The sequence below is a fragment of the Cyprinodon tularosa genome, unplaced genomic scaffold (genome assembly GCF_016077235.1).
Source record: "Cyprinodon tularosa strain WSP-4 unplaced genomic scaffold, ASM1607723v1 ctg633, whole genome shotgun sequence".
In the NCBI taxonomy this organism is placed as follows: domain Eukaryota; kingdom Metazoa; phylum Chordata; class Actinopteri; order Cyprinodontiformes; family Cyprinodontidae; genus Cyprinodon; species Cyprinodon tularosa.
In genome coordinates, this window is record NW_024039378.1 from 890,594 (window position 1) to 911,614 (window position 21,021).

The 21,021-nt window shown below is 38.8% G+C and overlaps 2 protein-coding genes across 4 annotated transcripts; one reads left to right on the top strand and one right to left on the bottom strand.

The window, feature by feature from the left end:
- The first annotated feature begins 2,403 nt into the window (after nt 1-2,403).
- LOC119798664 lies at nt 2,404-12,544 on the top strand. 3 transcript variants are annotated; one of them, XM_038308222.1, is made up of 3 exons: nt 2,427-2,485; nt 2,570-3,093; nt 10,082-10,352. In XM_038308222.1, exons 2-3 carry the CDS (start codon nt 2,580-2,582, stop codon nt 10,258-10,260), a joined length of 693 nt encoding a protein of 230 aa, XP_038164150.1. In that variant the 5' UTR covers nt 2,427-2,485; nt 2,570-2,579; the 3' UTR covers nt 10,261-10,352. The 3 variants fall into 3 exon arrangements, with proteins under 3 accessions (XP_038164151.1, XP_038164149.1, XP_038164150.1); XM_038308223.1 differs by lacking the exon at nt 10,082-10,352 and adding an exon at nt 10,828-12,544 and having other exon boundaries at nt 2,404-3,093; XM_038308221.1 differs by having other exon boundaries at nt 2,404-3,093.
- On the bottom strand, nt 10,444-17,710 carry LOC119798668. The gene is made up of 4 exons (XM_038308228.1): nt 17,663-17,710; nt 17,354-17,520; nt 11,758-12,059; nt 10,444-11,573 (listed from the first exon to the last, which is right to left on the bottom strand). Exons 1-4 carry the CDS (start codon nt 17,708-17,710, stop codon nt 11,407-11,409), a joined length of 684 nt encoding a protein of 227 aa, XP_038164156.1. The 3' UTR covers nt 10,444-11,406.
- Between the last annotated feature and the right edge of the window lie 3,311 nt (nt 17,711-21,021).

The following is a 21,021-nucleotide window of genomic DNA, read 5'->3' on the forward strand; positions in this document are numbered from 1 at the left end:
AGCATGCATTTTCAGAGAAAATAAAAATAATAAATAAAAAAAAGGCAAAAATGTAAATAAATCAAATAAAGGTCTCTTTAATTAATTTTAAGTCTTCTATTTTATTTTTTTCAAAATATGATTTAATTTTAACAGACATATAAGCAGTGGGACAAAACATATAAACTTAGTTAGAGAGTTCAATAAACAACAAATGTATAAATTTAATTAAATTCACTTTATCTATATTGCGCCAATACACAACACATGTAATCTCAAGGTACTTTCAACCAGATCATCCAGTCAACTTGATTCAAAGTTTTCTATTAAAAGAAAACCAGTTGATTGCATCACCTCATGAACTGGAAGTCAAACATTCACACTCATCATTTACAGGAAAAAACTCCCTTTTAACAGGGAGAAACCTTCAGCAGAACCAGGCTCAGTGAGAGCGGCCATCTGCTGAGGCCGACTGGGGTTCAAGGAGACAGAAAGGCAGACATAGAATAGAAGCAAAGTTACAAAAGGCAACAGTAAACCCCCTCCACAGGCGGCCCCGTCCAGGAAACACACAGCCAGGCAGACAAGCTCTGAGCCAGCTCCCATGCCAGAGGATGAAGAGAGCACATCCAGTTAGTCACAGTCAGAGAAACAGGACTACACTGAAAAACAGTCCAATCTCCAACATTTATAATCAGTAGTGTTGATAGCAGCAGCACAGCTGATATTTCTCTGCAGGATGGAGTCACAGCCAAACAGGAACAGACCAGATGAAGCTACTATAAGAAAAAGCAGAGAGAGCAGAACGTTAGAGATTGAAATAACAAATTCTTCAGAGTGAATGAAAAGGGAGTCTGTATGTCCTCCAGCATTCTAAGCCTATAGCAGCATATAGAGATAGCTCAGGATAACCTGAGCCGCTCTAACTATAAGTTTTATTTAAAAAATATATCATTTTTAAGCCTAGCCTTAAAAGTAGACAGGGTGTCTGCCTCACGGACTAAAACTGTTTTTTGTTTTCCACAGGAGAGGAGCCTGAGAAATAAAAGATCTGCCTCCCATTCTACTTTTAGAAATTCTAGGAACCACTAGTAAACCTGCAGATTGAGAGCGAAGTGCTCTGTTAGGAACATAAGGAACAATCAGATCTCTGATATCAGATGGAGCTTGGCCATTTAAGGCTTTATATGTGAGAAGGAGGATTTTAAATTCTATTCTGGATTTAACAGGAAGCCAATGAAGAGAAGCCAGGATAGGCGAGATGTGATCTCTCTTTTTCATTTTCATTAGAACTCTGGCTGCAGCATTTTGGATCAGCTGAAGGCTTTTAACTACAGTTTGTGGACTTCCTGATAGTAAAGAATTACAATAGTCCAGCCTTGAAGTAACAAATGCATGGACTAGTTTCTCAGCATCACCCCTGGACAGGAGATTTCTAATTTTTGCAATGTTCCTCAGATGAAAGAAGGAAATTCTAGAAATCTCTTTGATATGGGATTTAAATGACAGGTCCTGATCAAAAATAACACCAAGATTTTTTACTTTATTATCTGAAATCAGTTTAATCCCATCCAAATGAAGTGACTGACTAATCAGCTTCTTTTTCAAAGACTCTGGTCCAAAGACTATAACTTCTGTTTTGTCTGCATTCAGAAGGAGAAAGTTAAGAGTCATCCAGGTTTTTATGTCTTCAGACATGCCTGTAATCTATGTAATGGGTTAGCTTCATCTGGATTTATAGACAGATATAGCTGGGTATCATCAGCATAACAACAGTATAAAGTGTTTTGTGTAACACATAGCCTTATCCTAAATGGTTAAAGGAAGTATAAAAGGTCTTTTTAAATACGTTTTATCTTTTATTTTTTGTAGAGCAAAGCAATATATTAACTCTGAAACATAAACTTATATGTAGGATAGGAAATCATAAAAAACTGTCTGATGAACAGCCACTAACAGACAAACCTATAAATATATGAAAACCAACAGAAAATGATTTCAATTATTTATTTATTTTCAGACCCAACAAAAGCTGGTTATAGAAAGTAAATCTGAAAATTAGAATAGAGAAAAATGAGTGCATAATTAATGTCAATCATTAATCAATTATTAGCTTTGCAGTAGAAGTTCAGAGCCTCTTCGTTACCAACAGTGTGTTAAAAGAGAGAATATCAGCGCAGATCAAAGTGCTTTTATTGTGACAGGAAACCAGCCTAGAATCCGTCTCTCTGAGCTCTCAGGTGGAGCAGGAGGCTGCGCGTGTCCTCACGCGCCCCCATTACCTGTCCGCTCTCTGCGGTCAGCTCCACAACACGCGGCACAGCTGCAGCGCTCATGTCACGTGACTGGCGTTCAGAATTCCCGCTGTGCAGCACGTTGCTAGGCAACAGGAACCGCCCACTGCCTGGTCCGCCCATGGCTATGACGCGGCAGGCTGTGACGTCAGCAGTCCTTTGAAGTGGATTCCTGTAACGGCAGACCTGCTCAGTGGTAAAACCGTTTGAAGGTTTGCTGGTTGGCTGCAGTGTTGGTTTTATTGGAGAATTCAACAATAATATTTTCTGTTTTAAAAGGATTTTTTTGTGTTTAGATTAAGCAACATGGTTTCCTTTCTTCGCTGTCTTTCTCTGGGGCTTAATTTGTATAATTCAACGCAAAGCACCGTGACCTCCAGCGCTGCGGTCCGTTCTATCTACAACCAAGTGTCTCTGCAGAACCCTGGCAGAAACCCTGAAGGAGAAAACACATCGCCTCTGACACAAACTGAATTTAAAGCTTTCCAGCTGGATTTACCTGCAGCTAAACCAGAGATGATTATAAAGAACCTCAGAGACATGAAGCCTCCTCAGACGGCTGCAGGCTCATTTTTAGATACGACCAGCATTGCTTCAAATGCAGAGACACAGAAGCACGGAGCTACTATCTCTGCTAAAACCTACCAAGAAACATCCCGTGAGAATAATGAGAGAATCGATGCAGAAGCAACAAGTTTCCCTGGAGAACACCACGGATCAACTGGGATCCAAACAGAACCTACAGGTGTTCAGATAGTTAGAAATATAAATGTTAAACCAGGAGATGAATACGGTTGTGAAGAAGCCAAACCTGAAGCAGGTAAGTCAGTGTCTCTGTCTCCTCTCATGTGTTTCGCTCTTTGTCTGGTCCCAACTCAAAATGACGCAGAAAAGCTGCAAACAGAACCAGAACCTCAGAGAAACCAACTTATTGGACACATCCTGAAATGGCCGAGGAAGCTTTTTAGATTTGCTGGAAACAGTTTTGGAACAACTTGGAGGAAAATGTCCTCATTGTTAGTCCAAACCAGAAGAAGGATGGTAACTTGGTTTGAGACGACCAGAACCACCATCACAGATTTCTACTCCACAGTAAAAAACAGAATCAGACACTTTTTGATTGCGGAGAAAGAAAGATTTAGAAATATAATTGTTGCAACTAAAGCAAATTTGTACAGGAAAATGAGAAGAATTGCTCTCTTTGGTTTACAGCACTTGAAGGACCTTACTTACGTATTTACAGCTTTGTTGTTGCTGCTTCTTGTATATATGTTGAGTGATCTTATTCGGTTTCACGTTTCAATGCAGCTTATTTATAAACCGCCAATTCACAGCGCACTTCATCTCAGGGCACTTGGCAGTTCAGAAGATCATGCAGTCAATATGATTCAAGGTTATCTTTCTACGGAAAACCAGTTGATTCCATTAAATCATTGACTCCTCAGCAATCCCTCACACTAAGCATGCTTCTAGTGACAGTGGAGAGGAAAAACTCACTTCTAACAGAAAGAAACCTCCAGCAGAACCAGGCTCAGTGTGAGCGGCCAACTGCCAAGCCCGACTCAAGTTGAAGGAGACAGAAGCAGACATAGAAAAAGGAGCATAGATACAAAAGGAAACTGTAAAAGGCTTCTCCATCCAGGAAACACAGCCAGGCAGACGAGCTCCAAGCGAGCTCCACGTCAGAGGATGAAGGGATTGTATTTTAAGTAAATTTTAAGTTTTATTTTTCTGAAGGTATGTAGTGCTGCACAGTGGGGCAGTAGGTAGCACTGCTGGTTTCCAGCAAGAAGGTTCCGGGTTCAATTCCCAGCCCGGGGTCTTTCTGCATGGAGTTTGCATGTTCTCCCTGAGCATGCGTGGGTTCTCCCCGGGTACTCCGGCTTTCTCCCAATATCCAAAAGCAAATCTGTTAGGTTAATTGGCTTCTCTAAATTCTCCTTAGGTGTGAATGGTTGTTTGTCTTTGTGTTGCCCTGCGATGAACTGGCAACCTGTCCAGGGTGGACCCCGCCTCTCGCCCGTAGACAGCTGGAGATAGGCACCAGCACCCCTCGTCAACCCCAGCGGGATAAGCGTGAGGGAAAATGGATGGATGAATTTTCATATCCATTAAGCTATTATAAAATTCTGGATTTAGGCATATTTTATAGAGAAGCTGGTATAAAAGGAGATTTTAAGATGGAATCCTGACTTGACATCTGAATTTTGCATAAAAGAAAGAAATGTGCCACATGGTCCCTCACTTTGACCTCTTCTGTTTTACTTTTTTATTGATAAATTCCCTCTTGCCTGCCTGGACTGTAATATTCACCTATTGGCTGATGATACTTCTATTTGTTTATAATATTTAGTACTAGAAGGGACACATTTAGTTCCTCTGTTGTTGCTGATTCTGCCGTCGCTGTTGCTGATTGTAATGTTTCTTAAGTGTAAAATTTCTTAGAACAATCATTGAAGATGCACAGTTTTTCTACCATTGTAGTGAAATAAACTCAAGCAGACAGTGAAAGTGTTTGTGCAAGTTGGGTAATGATGAGCAAAATGAAAGGTGTTAGTCATTTTTATTCAAACATAATAGTTTTTCCACATTGTTTGGTTTTATTCAGTCGGAAGTTGTGTTCAACCAATCTTTTGGCTAAACCGACCTAATTTGGCAGCGTTTTTACCCAATCTATATTTTTACTAGGGCAAAGCAATGCAAATTACATTCATTAGCCAAAATTATTAAATTTCAAAAGTCAAAGTCAAGTTTTAAACCATCAACCTCTAGGGTGAGAGCCTGTGTCTTACAGATGACGCCACTAATATGGACAACCATAGAATAGAGAAAATACTGGTTAATGCTAATGTGTTAACACTAACTGTGTCCGGTGGCTCGCTCAGATTTTCATCATTACATTGTTTATTCTCACCAAAATAGTTTTAAGCAACTAGATTGGTTGTTTTTCTAACCAATCTATTCTTAGAATCTATCCAAACTCTATCATACTGACAGCAGCTCTCCTCCAATCTCCCACATCATTACTGAATCCTGAGGCTTCGTAATGCCTGTCAAAACTCTTGCGCTTCCTGAAGCGGTCACCTGGTATCACGGTAGCGAGGACAGCGGGGATGCCTGCTCTAAACCACAACCAAACCCTGACAGTTTAAATATTTTAGCTCTTTGGCTTGACTTTTCACTTTCTTTTATTTCTCAAATTCATGGAGTTTGCATGTTCTCCCTGAGCATGCGTGGGTTCTCCCCGGGTACTCCGGCTTTCTCCCAATATCCAAAAGCAAATCTGTTAGGTTAATTGGCTTCTCTAAATTCTCCTTAGGTGTGAATGGTTGTTTGTCTTTGTGTTGCCCTGCGATGAACTGGCAACCTGTCCAGGGTGGACCCCGCCTCTCGCCCGTAGACAGCTGGAGATAGGCACCAGCACCCCTCGTCAACCCCAGCGGGATAAGCATGAGGGAAAATGGATGGATGAATTTTCATATCCATTAAGCTATTATAAAATTCTGGATTTAGGCATATTTTATAGAGAAGCTGGTATAAAAGGAGATTTTAAGATGGAATCCTGACTTGACATCTGAATTTTGCATAAAAGAAAGAAATGTGCCGCATGGTCCCTCACTTTGACCTCTTCTGTTTTACTTTTTTATTGATAAATTCCCTCTTACCTGCCTGGACTTTAATATTCACCTATTGGCTGATGATACTTCTATTTGTTTATAATATTTAGTACTAGAAGGGACACATTTAGTTCCTCTGTTGTTGCTGATTCTGCCGTCGCTGTTGCTGATTGTAATGTTTCTTAAGTGTAAAATTTCTTAGAACAATCATTGAAGATGCACAGTTTTTCTACCATTGTAGTGAAATAAACTCAAGCAGACAGTGAAAGTGTTTGTGCAAGTTGGGTAATGATGAGCGAAATGAAAGGTGTTAGTCATTTTTATTCAAACATAATAGTTTTTCCACATTGTTTGGTTTTATTCAGTCGGAAGTTGTGTTCAACCAATCTTTTGGCTAAACCGACCTAATTTGGCAGCGTTTTTACCCAATCTATATTTTTACTAGGGCAAAGCAATGCAAATTAGACTCATTAGCCAAAATTATTAAATTTCAAAAGTCAAAGTCAAGTTTTAAACCATCAACCTCTAGGGTGAGAGCCTGTGTCTTACAGATGACGCCACTAATATGGACAACCATAGAATAGAGAAAATACTGGTTAATGCTAATGTGTTAACACTAACTGTGTCCGGTGGCTCGCTCAGATTTGGATCATTACATTGTTTATTCTCACCAAAATAGTTTTAAGCAACTAGATTGGTTGTTTTTTTTCCAGATAATCTATTCTTAGAATCTATCCAAACTCTATCCAACTGACAGCAGCTCTCCTCCAATCTCCCACATCATGACTGAATCCTGAGGCTGCTTAAATGCCTGTCACAACTCTCGCGCTTCCTGAAGCGGTCACCTGGTATCACGGTAACGAGGCCTCGGATGTCATCAGTTTTGCCCCCTCCTCTAAATGAATCACGCCTCGACACGCGCTTCGGGGAAACTCCCCCTCCATTACTCGACACACGCCTCGAAGCCTCGGCTCATCTAATGACATCACTAGTGTTACATTTTAAGTTGGATTTTGGATTCCTGCCTTTGTTACTGTTTTCATCTGCAGAAATCACCTCAGCCTCTCTGCTTCTGCATTTGGGTCCTCTAAACCAGGCATCCCCAACCTCGGTCCTCGAGGCCCACTGTCCTGCAGGTTTTAGAGGTTTCCCTGCTTTAGCACAGCTGATAATAACGATTGCAGTAGAGCAGAAGCCTGTTAATGAGCTTTAAATTAAAATCAGCTGTTACGACCCGTCTAGGGTTGCCAGACCATAACATATTAAAGAGTGGATCCATCCTCTTCCCATCCCAAGCAGCTCACACATACGAAGTTGCACATCTTTAGAAAGTGATTTAAAAAGGAAAATAGTTCTAAAGTTACATCATAAATGGAGCAAATGACTTCAGAGAGAGCTATATGCCAAAAATAAACAAAAGGCAACTGTCTAAAACAAAGAAATGAACCAACTTACCTACTGCAGTATAAGTAAACAAATGGCAGTCACCTTACCTCCCTAACTAAGAAAACAGGAGAAAACTTAAGCAACAGAAATGGCAGCTCACTCTTACAAGCTCCAGAATATTCAGATGTTAACAGTGTGGCCAGTTGGGAAGAGTGGAGGACGGAACCAGGAAGTCCACATCAGCAGCCTTTTTATAGTTGTCACTTCCGGGAAGCCACCAATGGGATGTCATGCCGTCATCTTCCTGGAACCAATCAGCAACTGGCACCTGCACACTTACATTTACATACAAATTTACAACCCCAGCTGTAACACAGCTGTGCTGGAGCAAGGAAACCTCTAAAACCTGCAGGACAGCGGGGATGCCTGCTCTAAACCACAACCAAACCCTGACAGTTTAAAGATTTTAGGTCTTTGGCTTGACTTTTCACTTTCTTTTATTTCTCATATTCATTCTGTTACAAATAAAATAACATATAGTTTGAAACTACTTAATCAGTGAATTTATTGTTTCACTTTCTCAGTAAAAAACAAAAAAACCATTTCATAAGTTCCCCATTCTTTATGACAGTGATGTAATTTATCAAAAAACATCTACTAATCTCCAGTCTGTTCAGTCTGTTTAAAAAAGAAGAGCAACAAAATAAAAAAAGCCCATTGGTGAGTTGTGCTTTTTTTCAGAAAACACTGAGGGCCCCCATGTTTTCCTTGAAGGTCAATTGATGCCCACTGGCACCATGTTGGTGACCCCCGCTCTAAGGCTTTACAGACGATTTATACATATAAGATATATATGGAGCTAAAGATGATTATAACTAATGATTATAACTAATTTATGGTGTTTATATCTGCTCTATAAGCTCTGTTATCTCCTTTAACTTAAAACTACTAGAGTGGAATCTGCTTATAGTGGTCAGAGCCAATTTAAACAATATAAGCAGTTGATTACTAAAAGCGGATTTACCGTTATTTCACTTATTCTTTATGCAGAATATCATCTAAATGCCATTTGCATGGTTTTTCAAAGAGAAAAATGAAATGAAACGGATAGCTACTATGCAAGTGTAATTACAGTATACTGCGCTGTGCGCAGACATAACTCTGGTAGCCTATGTAACTTATTATGTGCTGTGCGGTGGCTCTGCTTTGCTGCTGGTGCATTTTTTTAACAAGTCTGAAAATAAAGTTTGAAACAAATGCTTAATCACAGCACAGTACTGCGCTGTGTGTGGACATAACTCGATGGCCTATGTAGCTTATTATGTGCGTCGGCTCTGCTGAGAACGGGCCTGATTAATCCACTTCACAAGGGCAACTTCAACCGCAGGTGCTTTGCCCGGCTGCCGCCGTTTTCGGTCTCCATGGTTAGCATTCATGATTGTCTCTCGTTGCTTTATTAGACTACACAAGGTAGCCTGAGGAATGCCACGCTTCGCCGCAGCATCTCTTTGGCTCTTTTTTCGGCAACTTATCTTATGCTTCGAGGGGAATACGTTTTTCATTCATAGAAAATTATTTCCTTTTTCCAGTCATGAGCTGCCTCGGTCGTCAACCCTTTACGTTAGCTAGCTAGGCAGAAGCAGACGCCCAGAAAGCAATCACGGGAGTAAAAAAATAAAATAGGCTACATCTGATTTTAAAATGATTTTTGCACATTTACATTCATAAAATGGCCAAAAAGGAACACTTTAAGCAGATTTTTTGATAATTATACATGTATCATTTAAACTCTCAAAGTGAATGAGGGTTTTTACTCTCTTTGTTTTTTTTTTTTACTGGTAAAGGTGAATGTTTTCTAACTGACTACAGGGCAGCGCACCGTGAAAGCAGCTGGGAAGATCCTCGGTGTCCCCCTCCCCTCTCTATTGGACATTTATCACTCCCGCCTCACCCGCAGAGCCACCAGGATCGCAGGTGACCCCACTCACCCCGCCCACAATGTCTTCACCTTGCTGCCGTCCGGGAGGAGGCTGCAGAGTCTCCGGGCCAGAACCAGTAGGCTAAGAGACAGCTTCTTCCATCAGGCAGTGAGGATGCTCAATTCCCTCCCTGCCCTGCCCCCCTTCGCCCCTCCCTGACCCCCCAATATCCCCATCCTCCACTACTTTCCACCACTCTCCCCTGGACTGCTACTCTATGCACTATTTGCACCATTCACACTACTGTTTACATATTAATATTTTAATATTTATTTTATATCTTAGGTTTTTATTTTCGTGCTATGGCTCATTTAATACATATATATATATATATATTTTTTTATATTTTATTATGCACCGTGGGGTTGAGGGGATGGAAATTTCATCTGTGTTGTATGTTTCATGTAGCACATTTGACAATAAAGTTGAGTTGAGTTGAGTACAGCCATCATAAATGCTTCAAGCTGCAGAACATAACTGAACCTATTTAAGCTCTTTGTCTTTGTTAATCCTCTGATCTGCTGGACAGAACCCGCTCCATGTTTACAGCAGATGGGTTAGAAGGGTTTCCTGCAGAGTCAGAAAATTAGACTTTCTAGTTATGCAGATCTATTTTCTTTTCTTTAATTCCAGTCACATAAAAACTGTCAAAGAATTAAAAAACTACAAAAAGTGTAGTTGTTAGTATGCAGCGAATATCGAGATTAAAGATCAGATTCCTTTTTTATTGATGTAGATCTAATTAGATGTAAATATAGTTTCAGCTATTGATTGTGGTTGAAAATAAAATTCTGTTTTTGTTCTCACTGATGTCTGACTGCTTCAGATCTTTCACCCTGGAGCATCTCAGCTCCAGCTGACCTTCTGGAAACATCTGTAGATGTTTGGATCCAGTTCATCATCTGCAGCTCTGCTCCACTAAGACTTAGAACCAGACCAACCTCTGAGGAGATGAACAGGAGGAGAGCTTCTGAGAACAACTCCAGAACCTTAGTTGTCTTATAAATTATTTATTTATTGCAGGATCCACCTCATATTTTGTCTTGTTATAGTTTTCTTGGTATCTTTGACTAATTTCATACATTAATAAAGGTGAAACTCCACATCTGTAACTTGATTCAAGCTCTTATCTTTTTATTCTATGTTACTCTTCTTAGAAGTTGGATTCATAAAACATTCAAAGTGCACATAGATATACTGGCTGAATGCTTACTTCATTAATTAAAGAGATGTTGAGTAGAGAAAAAGTGGATGAAACATCCTCTGGTAGAACAAATATAGAATTAAACCATGATAACAGCCAGCAGAATGAGCTCAGCCTGGGCAAATTAGGCTGCACAATCAGTACTTTCTTAGAACAGGAGATAATAATTTATTTTAAACTCCCGGTTTTCCTATCATGCAAATGTATTCCTAGAAAATCAATAACTGAGGTAAACATGCAGATATGTCCTCTGCAGAATTTAATCCTTCCTGCTCAGAAAATTGTACCTTTAATGGTTCAGTCGGCTGTTAAAATGTTTATGTTTTGTGCTTCAGTTGTTTTAGCTAACAGTCCTCGTTTTCTATCAGATGCTGTGGGATGACGGTGTTGAAAGCTGATCTGAAGTCCAGGAACAGCATCCACATGGCTCAGGTGAAGATCAGAGGAGATGGCGTCCTCAGTGGAGCGGTTCCGTCTGTAGGCGAACTGGAATGGGTCCAAAGTTGGGAGGATACTGGAGACGATTTGTTTTTTAACCAGCCTTTCAAAACATTTAATCATGATGGGAGTCAGTGCGACAGATCGGTAGTCATTAAATGAGGTGACCTGAGGCTTTTAATGGACCGGAACGATGGTGGAACACTTGAAGTATGCTGGCACTACGGGTCGGTCGAGTGAGGTGTTGAAAATGTCTGTAAGGACTCCAGCCAGCTGACCTGCACACTCCTTGTAAGAGTATTGATCTTTTCCAACATGCAAAACAATGTCAATGTTCTTTCATACAATTTAAGATGTCTCATTTTTCTGAATCCATAAGGTATTGAAAACTGTCAGGATGGTAGAATACTTTCACTCAATATAAAAAAAAAGTGTTTCTGAACCTTTCCTTTTTTGCATTACTTTGAGACAATTCTTTCATGGAATAAAGAACCGGTTTCAGAACAGTGCTAACAACAGTATACTGCTCTGAAACCAACAATCAGCGACAGAATGAACGGAGTTATACCAAACACAACTGTAAGAGCCACAACAACCATCATTTCTTTTTGACTGTTTAGAGGTGTGTCCTTTTCATCCGTGTTCGCTTCATCGTCTTTGTTTCGATGATTGTTCCCTGCAGAAAAGAACAGGGTTTTAGTCTGGCCTTTCAGGTAGAAGATGAATTTAGACCAGCTATTCTACAGAGAATCATAAACAACATCTTTAGGATCCAACAACAGCTGATCAAACATATTTCTCTCTGACACCAAGAACTATCAAACTGCTGGAGGTTCAGATTAAGAGCCAAACAGACTCACCTGGAGAAGGAGGAAGAACATCCAGGTAGATCTTGCTAATTGGTTGGATGTCCCTCTTCTTGCAGTTCGGTTTTCCAACAACATAACACTCATATAATCCTCTATCCTCAGCCTTCAGGTTCTTCAAGATCAGAGACACATCTCCATTCTGTAGGTCCTTCAGCTTTACTCGACTCTTGTACCTTTGCTGTGGGATCTCGACACTTGAATCATAATCTCTAAAAACAAGTAAATACTGTGTGATTGGACCAGCTTTGCTCCATTCCACAAGTTCAAAGGGTAGGCATTGTTGCGTTGAACATCTCCCGGATTTTGATGGAGAACAGAATAAAGCAAGGTGCTCCAATCAGTACATACATTTTGGCTGCTCATAGCCCACAGGATTAAATTAAAAGAAATGTACATTATAAAATCTCTTGACAAAACATTTGAACGGTCATAACTCTATAACGGAATTTTTGGACATGTCTGGTTTAAAAATGAATTTGAATGAATCATTTATGTTGACAATTAAAAAAATGTAATGATTTCCAAATGCTGATAGTGATATAGAATGATAAACAAACTAAGGGTTGAAATTTTAACTTTATTAATATAATTTAACAAGTCACAACACAATCTAATGCATTTTGGTGTATGATCTCTGAGTTTATGGTTGAGTTATAGTATCCCATACCCAGTGTTGTGCCTGAACGCGTTCATTGAACGAAAGTTCATGAACTCGTTCATATTTTGGGCGAACGTGAACTGAACGTACTGCATTATTGCCTGATGAACGTTATTGTGAACTCGTTCATTCTGGTGTCTGTGAACGGCACGCTCTCTCAGTTCAACTCCGTTCAATAGGTTGCCAGATTTCTATAAAGCCCTCCAGGCGAAACCTAACCTGACAACAGCCAGATGCATGTCTCACTCCGCCCAGCTCCACTCACATACATCTGGGAACCCGCCATAGGAATTGCCTTTACTGAAGGCTGGGCCTTATCAAAACTCCTTGCATATGATTGGATAAGCCACTTGTCTGTCATCTTTATTGACGTGCTATTTCAACCACTCACACCGAAGCTAACCCGTGACGCTGTGAGAGGAGGAGCCATTTGGTAGATCAAGCTCTTGCCAAATCCGGTCGGGAGACGCGCGGAAACATCGTTTCCACCAACAAAAGCCTTCAAAGCCGTTCTCTGATGTTCTTTTAATGAAACAATATCAGATAGATTGGACAACACAGAAGAAATAGCAGCATCAATGCTAACACTTGCTTCCTGAATGCGAGCCGCCATTGTTGTTGGAATCTCACGGTCGCTTCTCCACTCCAGGACACACCCACCCTGCGTCCTGATTGGCCAGACCATAAATTCGGTTGGGGAAATCACTTTCAATGAGCGGGTTCCCAGATGTATGTGAGTGGAGCTGGGCGGAGCGAGACATGCATCTGGCTGTTGTCAGGTTAGGCGAAACCCCGGCTAAATCACACCGTAAACAGGCCTTAATATGTAGCGGGAAAAACACCCAATCTGGCAACACCAGCTACCAGCGTCGTAGCCTACAACCGCGTGCGTCATCAAAACAAAATGCAGCGTGGAAGCCACAGCATCATGGAGGCGACTTAAAACAGTTTTATGACCAGGTGGTCGGTGAGGATGATGGCAACAAGTTTGCCCGCCGGCTTTCAGTAAAAAAATCCGCACTTCAGTAACCTTAAATTCCTACCTCAGCCTGGTTCCTCAGTTTGTGTTAGTAAAATCTTCTTGAGCGGAGGTCTTCAACAGGGGATCCGCGACCCCTAGGGGGTCTACGGAGGTACTGCATGAGGGTCTGCATGGTTAGTTGATATTTTTATATTCCCCCCCTGCAATTTTTTTCCCCACTAATTGAAATGTCTTTAAATACTCATTAACATGAAATCAACACACTGTAGTAAACAGATAAATGGAGGCAGAAGATGTCTTTCAGTCATCATAGCACACATTCAGCGACACACAGGAGCTCTTTAAGCTGGACACCGTTTCCTTCACAACAACCAGGAATCAGAATCAGAAAAACTTTAATAATCCCAGGGAGAAATTATTTTCTTTACATTACTCCATCTGTAATAGAGTGACTATAGGACACAATTTCATACAATATATATAAATAGGGGGTCTCGCTCCATCTCACCATCAGTTTGGGGGTCCTTGGTCTGGAAAACATAGAAGACCCCTGTTCTTGAGGGTTTTACTATCCATGTAACTTGTTTGTTAAACCTGCCTGGTATAATTTTCCAGGATTCCTTTTTAGTATGTATTGAAATGGAATTTCAAATGGAAAAAATTATTAAAATAAAAAAAAAAAACATTTGCACCTTAAAGACTACTTTCCTATTTTTCTTTTAATAATTACTCATAAAAAAGACCATTCAAGCAGCACATTTTTCCTGATGTTTTTGAGAATCATTTTGTTTTTGAGTATCATTTTACGATACGACTGGGTGGGGGGTATGGGGGGGATGGGCGGTCAAATTAGCACATTGAGATTTTTCTTAATGAAAAGTGCGGTACAAATTGGATTTATTATTATTATTATTATTATCAAGTAAAAAACGGTAAGCCGCTGCCCCCAGTAACCCCCATAATCTCCTAAATGTGCCATAATTTTCTTCAACTGAATAAAAACAAAACTGAAGTAATAATCTTTGAACCAATAGAGGAGAGATCTAAAGTTAGCACACAGCTTCAGTCGCTTCAGCTAGTAACCACTGATCAGGCCTAAAATCTAGGTGTAGTGCTGGATTCAGACTTGAACCTCCAAAAGCATTTAAAGACAATTACAAGGTTGGCTTTCTATCACCTGAACAACATTTCCAGGATTAAAGGACTAATGTCTCAGCATGATCTAGAAAAACTAATCCATGAGTTTATTTTTAGTCGAATTGATTACTGCAATGGTGTTTTCACAGGTCTGCCTAAAAATTGGATCAGACAGCTGCAGCTGATCCAGAACGCTGCTGCCCGTGTCCTCACTAAGACTAAGAAAGTAGAGCACATCACCCCAGTTCTAAAGTCTTTACACTGGCTCCCTGTATCTCAGAGAATAGACTTTAAAATACTTCTGTTAGTCTATAAATCTCTGAATGGCTTAGCACCTAAATACATTACAGACTTGCTATCAGTGTATCAACCCTCCAGACCACTCAGGTCTTCTGGCTCCAGCCTGCTCTGCATACCTAGAACCAGAACTAAACATGGAGAAGCAGCATTTAGTTCCTATGCTCCACTTATCTGGAACAAACTTCCAGAAAACTGTAAAAGTGCAGAAAGCCTGAGTTCCTTTAAATAAAGACTAAAAACACATTTGTTTAGGATTGCCTTCGACTTTTCTAGTTAAAACAGTTCAACTAAAACATCATTAGTTCAACTTTTCTTTAGTTTAACTTTTTCTTTAGTCCAACAGTTTTTAATATTCTTTTTTTTCTGGATTTTTTATTTTATTTTATTAATGTTTTTATTTTTTCCTACTTGCTTTGATTGTTTTATTTTCCTATATTTAGTCATGTAAAGCACTTTGCATAGTCTTTGTACTGAATTGTGCTATACAAATAAATTTGCCTTGTTACTCAGTATTTCCCAGTTAAATAAGCAGTAGTTCCATAATAGCAGTGGGCTGGTTGTTCCTCAGTAAGTAATGGTTATCTACCGATTAGAACCTGATTAGTTCCCTAGGCACTCTCTGGTAGTTAAACATTTTTTAAACTTATTTTAAGCTGTTACCAATATTTCCTTCCCTAATTTTTAAAAGATATATATTTTTGCTCACGTGGTACTTTTTGAGAAATTGGTTGAAAAACTAAATTGTTTAGCAGTTAATTAGTATTTTAAACTTTGGTGGTAGGGTTTCTAAATACACAATTTTGACAGCTTTGAAACAACGTAATATTGAAAACTACAGATGCAAATTTCAACACAAATTATGGCTCAACAAAAATGGCTACTTTGCCCAGAGGAATAATATGGGAAGCAAACTTAATTATGATATATTTATTTAAGTTCTATGCCTTAACTCATTGAACCCACATTGCCTAACATGTAAAATTTAGAAAATGTAAATGTCTTTGGTTTAAAAAACAAAACAACATTTTCTAACTTTGCCAGATTTCTTGGTCATCTATCAGTACAACTGTTTGAGATAAAATGGTGGTGTGCAATAAAAGACTGAGTCGCTTCTAAGGGTAGTTTAGAACACATCTAAAAACAACTGTGACCATCCAAAACCTTAGTCTACATGGAGATAACAGCCACAGCCAAGTAACATACTGTAGGTCGATGGATTTCACTCAGTCTGCATTTTTTCTTAGGAAAGAAAAAGAACAAAGATGACATGATGTTCAGCCCTGCTCTGGATAGACAAAGTTTGTATCTTACTAACTTAAACCCTTTAGAAAGGATGTGAAGGTTTCACATACTGTGCAGCAAAACAGTAAAATGTTAATAAAGTCAGTAGAATATATAGTAAAACACTGTCAAATAGCTACAGTAAAAGACTGTGAAACCAAAACTGGTCCTTTACTTTATTAAATACATTAAATAGCAGTTAATCAATTAACCTGAAAAAAACACTAAAAATATCTAAAAGAATACAAAAGTCACAGGGATTCACAACATGTTATTTAGTTCTTCAAATAAAAATTTACAGGAAATACTTGTTGATTTTAAAGCAAGCATTGACTTTTATATTTACAGAAGCAAAATGGTTAAAAAATATAGTCCACTGTAAAAATGGCAACAGTACAATGCTGCAAAAAAGCTGAAATATCAGGAGTAAAAACAAAAAAGAAATGATCAACCTTTGTTTTAGAAAAAATGTAATCTTCAATAAAAAAAATTAGAGTCCATCCATTTGAACTCCCTGACCATTAATGCTACAAAAATAATGATACAAAATATAAAGAAAAACTTTAATTTAGTCTTTATTTTCATGTCATTGTATGTTTATGAGACTGGAATATGTGGAGGGAACTAAAGCACTTTGTTGATCATATAGCGACTTCAGCTGATGTTGCATCATTATGAGTGTTTTAAAGGTTGGTTGAGAGTTGATACAACTTCACTGCATCCTGAATCAGAAAAACCAATAAAACAAAAAAACTGTTGTTAGGAGGGTTCAAATTAGATCTATTTATATCCATCTATCCATCCATTTTCTGAAATGCTTAATCCCAAGTGGGGTTGTGAGGGGTGATGGCGCCCATCTCCAGATGTGATGGCTGAGAGGTTAAGGTGGTTGACTTGCAATCCAGTATGGTTTCTCACACATCAAACATCGGCAACGAGTTTGGCCAGGTGTTGAACTCTGTGCTGACAACGGGTGAAGGTGCAGGGTTGGAGGAGTTGTGCCAAGGAATTGTCAACCGGTATAAAAATGCAGGCCAAGCTGAACCTGAGGTCATCTATGTTGACAGAGACTGCTGCAGCCAGACAGGTGCGTGAAAATTGCTCTCTCTCTGTCACACACTTTTAGAACCATTTGTAAAAATGTTGTTTGGGGGAGAAGTGGTAGTGACAATTGGCAGTTTACTTAATCATGGTAAATGATTAAGAGTAACGTAGTTACTCTTCTGTACCTTGAAGGTGCCTTGTCCATGGCATTAAGAGCTGTGTACAGGTGGACTATGTCTGCCTCCTCCTTGGCTGACAACGCGGTGATGGTGCGGTTCAAGTCAACTAGGTAGGCTGCAAGGGCATCAACTGCATCCCATCCCACAACGCCCCTGGAGTCACGTTGGCTGGTCTGAGAAGTGAGAAGAAAAAACAAGCAAATGTAAAATCTTGTTTGCAATATGTGAGCAATGCTGATTTTACGTTATTTTATCTTATTAAAATGTGGCAACATTTAGTTCAGCTAAATATTGTGTTTCTGAATAATGTTTTACAGAAAGTGTTATTGACCTCTGTAACGAGTGGGTCGGGATCAGTGTCATCCTCTACAGCACTTGGAAGACTGGAGGAAGAATTTGTAGTTTCTGTTACCTCTGTTTCTCTGTTTCTCACAATAAAGTTTCATACGTTTTTTGGAGTTAAGAACAACCTTCATGTTTTTATTAACTTTTTTGAATACCAGTGGGGGTTACCTATTGAATTGAATTGTTAAAACTAAAGCCATAATTACTTCTCATTTATAATATTTTTATTTACAAGAAAATTTGCTTTGAATGCATTTGTGTGATTTATCACAGGGTTATTACTAGGCTGATTTATAGGGCAAAACAGTTCCTTTGTTAAAGTTACTACATAACCCAGAGTACACTGCATGTGTACCTCTACTTCTGGAATGCCCTAAGATGCAAGCGGTATTGCCCAAGCACAGGTTCAAATCCCGCAAGAAACATAAAAATTAATGTGATGATAAAGCCTGAAATAAGTGCAGAAATGACAGTAAGAAATGTTGGGAAGGTAAAAAAAGTAGATAGAAATTGATATAGTGCATGTTTTTCCCCTTTTCTTTTCTCTCTTTTCCCCCCTCTTTCCCCTCTTTTTTCCTTCTTTCCCCCGCGCAGGCAGGCAGACCCTTTTGCCCCATTTCTTTTTTAATTTTTGTTTTTATCAGCACAAATATTTATGCACAGTTTTATTTATTTTTAATTGTTTCCATCCATTTGTCTCCCTGACCTGTTTTATCATCCATTTTCGTCACTATTAAGCAATGTTTTTGTATAGCCTAAAGTAAAGTAAACCATTATATCAAGTAGGTAGCGACTAACCAATCACTACTTAATCTGACAATTAACTAATGTTTTTCTGTTCCCTTAACTAAAGTGAAACTATACATTAGTTCCTCTCTGTTTCGCAGATAACAAAGCAGTTTTCCTATAGTAGCGATGGGCCGGCTGTTCCCCAATAAGTAATGGTTATTGAAATTCTCTAAATGTTCTCCAGAATAAAGATGACAATTATTTCCTTGACCCCAATATTGTATTTTCAATTTAATGGGCTATTTCTTAAAAAAAAAACTGAGAAACAAAACAATGCAACTTTTATGTATTACTTTTAAGTATTTATTAGAACGTGGATTCATTTTTAACTTTGGGTTATTAAGAGCTAATCTGAGTTTTTTTTTTTTTTACATGTAGATTAAATTAAAAGTAGAGCTACGAGTGCAACCTGAGGTGAATCACTGATCCTCTTCTTTTCAACTGTAGTCTGGAATGGGTGTTCTTGTTTTCTTATGAAGAAATCTAAACAGAGAACATGATAGGCTGACTAAAAGACATGACCTAGCACCAAGAAAAAAGCTAAATGAAATGTATAATGGAGAGAACGGCCATCTTACCCAGTAGGATTACTTCTTTGCCTGAATACTGTTATAACTAACCTGCTAATCTTAGCTTCACTTTAACTCATTGTCTGCCAAACATCACATAACTCCCATTTTACATATGCCCCTCTCCTCAAAATTAAAACACACACATATTCTTCACATTCACACGGGCATTCAATATTTTAAATATTCATATTTACTGAACGATACGATTAAAACGATAATTAGAAGATTCAAACATTAAATTTAGTTGTTCACTTGTTTTGTAGTTTTTTGAGAATCAGCTGCAGACCTTGATGCCATGTTTGGTCATCGTCTGATCCCCTGCTCAGATGTAAAACAAATATGAAGTTTGGACAGAAAATAAACCAGATCAAAGTTCATCTGACTGACGATATAAATAGACTCTTTCTCCAACCAGCCTGTGTTAGCTGGGACAAACTGAGCTGCAGCCAGAAAAAGGGTAAGTGGATAAAAATGTACAGAAACGGTGTTGATTATCAAGGTATATGTTAAAATTTGACTGTATGATCTGGTTGAACTGTAAAGTGCCTTGAGATGACATGTGTTGTGAATTTGGCGCTATATAAATAAACTCAATTGAAATTGAATTAAAATGTGATTGTTTTATTGTTTTTGTTTTTTTAGAAGATATATTTATTTTTCATAAAATAAAAAAAGAAAAAGTGATTTAAATTAATTCCATTTTTTTCAAAATTTATTAGGGGGGGAGTGCCCTGTAAAGAATCAGAATTTACAAGTTTTTTTTTTTTTTTAAATTTTAAAAAATTTTAAAAAAAAAAGGAAAAAGGTTCAATAAAAAAAAAATAAAAAATAAACTCTTACTGAAAAGAAATTTTTCCCTTTCTTTTTATTCAATTTTTTTAATTATAAAAAAAAAAAAACAAATGAAATTTAAAAAAGGAGGGCCGGGGAAAATTTTTAAAAAAAAAACCTTCCATTTTTGTTAAAAAAAAAAAAACCAGAAAAGAGGTATTTTAAGGAATTTTAAAAAACCAAAAAAAATTTGGGGGGCCTTTTGTCAATCAGAAATTTATTGTCTAACCAAAGAAAAGGAAACCCATTTTGACCCTTTGTTTTAGTTCATGATGCGTGCACTGGGGGTTTCTCTGGGTCTTATTGCAGGGGTTTGCGAAAGGAAAGGAGCGATTTAATCGGACAGGGTTTGTGGAAACACGGGGGAAAAAACGCGGGAAACCGAAAAGTGACAAAACCCTTTTGGTGCCTAAAGCAAAAAAGGGGACTTTGTTTTCCGTTTTGTCCCAAAAAGGGTTATCAGATCATTTGACTCTAAAGGCAAAAAACATTTTTCTCTCCAGTACCCACCCTCTGCTCCCTTAGCTGCTCTGTCTGGGGGGGGCGGGGGGGGAGACCCACCAGAATATTCTGTGCTTGGGCTACGCAGCCCCCAGCTTGCTCAGACAGATTTTTGGCCCAGGCCTTTCGAAAGGCCCTTTGGCAAAAAACGCGCTCATAATGGCCCTAAACCAAAGGCCCCCGGCTTGGTTTGTGGCCCAAAACTCTTCAACCCAAAAGCCGGGTTTCTGGTGCCCTGAAGCAGTCCTATTCTGAAAGACGGCTTCAGTTTGGGCTTTTTCCCAATCTACAGAGGCCCCCCCTTTTCCCCAATAAACCCCCCGGTTGTATCGGTTTAAGACTAAGGGGAAAGATAAACAAGGGGGTAAAAAACCTGGTTTAAAGACACAGTTATGTACCTTCTCAGCTACATCTATTTCCAAAGGTAAAAGGTCTCAGCCTTGGTTCCCTGACCTCTCGTTTCTTTGGGAGTTATGCTTTTAAAAATTTAAAAAAAAATCTCCTTTTCTGTTTCAAACGGGAAAAAAGGGGAAATCCGTTAAACCCCTTATGATACCAGGGGGAAGAGTTTTTAATGTGGAAGAAAAAAAAAAGGGTTTCCCAGTCACACAGCTGAACATCTGAGCAGATCGGGTT

Coding starts and splice junctions, on each gene's coding strand:
- LOC119798664 (XM_038308221.1), top strand. CDS start 2,580: ATGGTTTCCTTTCTTCGCTGTCTTTCTCTGGGGCTTAATTTGTATAAT. Junction 3,094..10,081: donor AGAAGCCAAACCTGAAGCAG/GTAAGTCAGTGT, acceptor TGACTGCTTCAG/ATCTTTCACCCTGGAGCATC.
- LOC119798668 (XM_038308228.1), bottom strand. CDS start 17,710: ATGACACTGATCCCGACCCACTCGTTACAGAGGTCAATAACACTTTCT. Junction 17,521..17,662: donor AGAGGTCAATAACACTTTCT/GTAAAACATTAT, acceptor CTCACTTCTCAG/ACCAGCCAACGTGACTCCAG. Junction 11,574..11,757: donor TGTTCTTCCTCCTTCTCCAG/GTGAGTCTGTTT, acceptor TCTTTTCTGCAG/GGAACAATCATCGAAACAAA.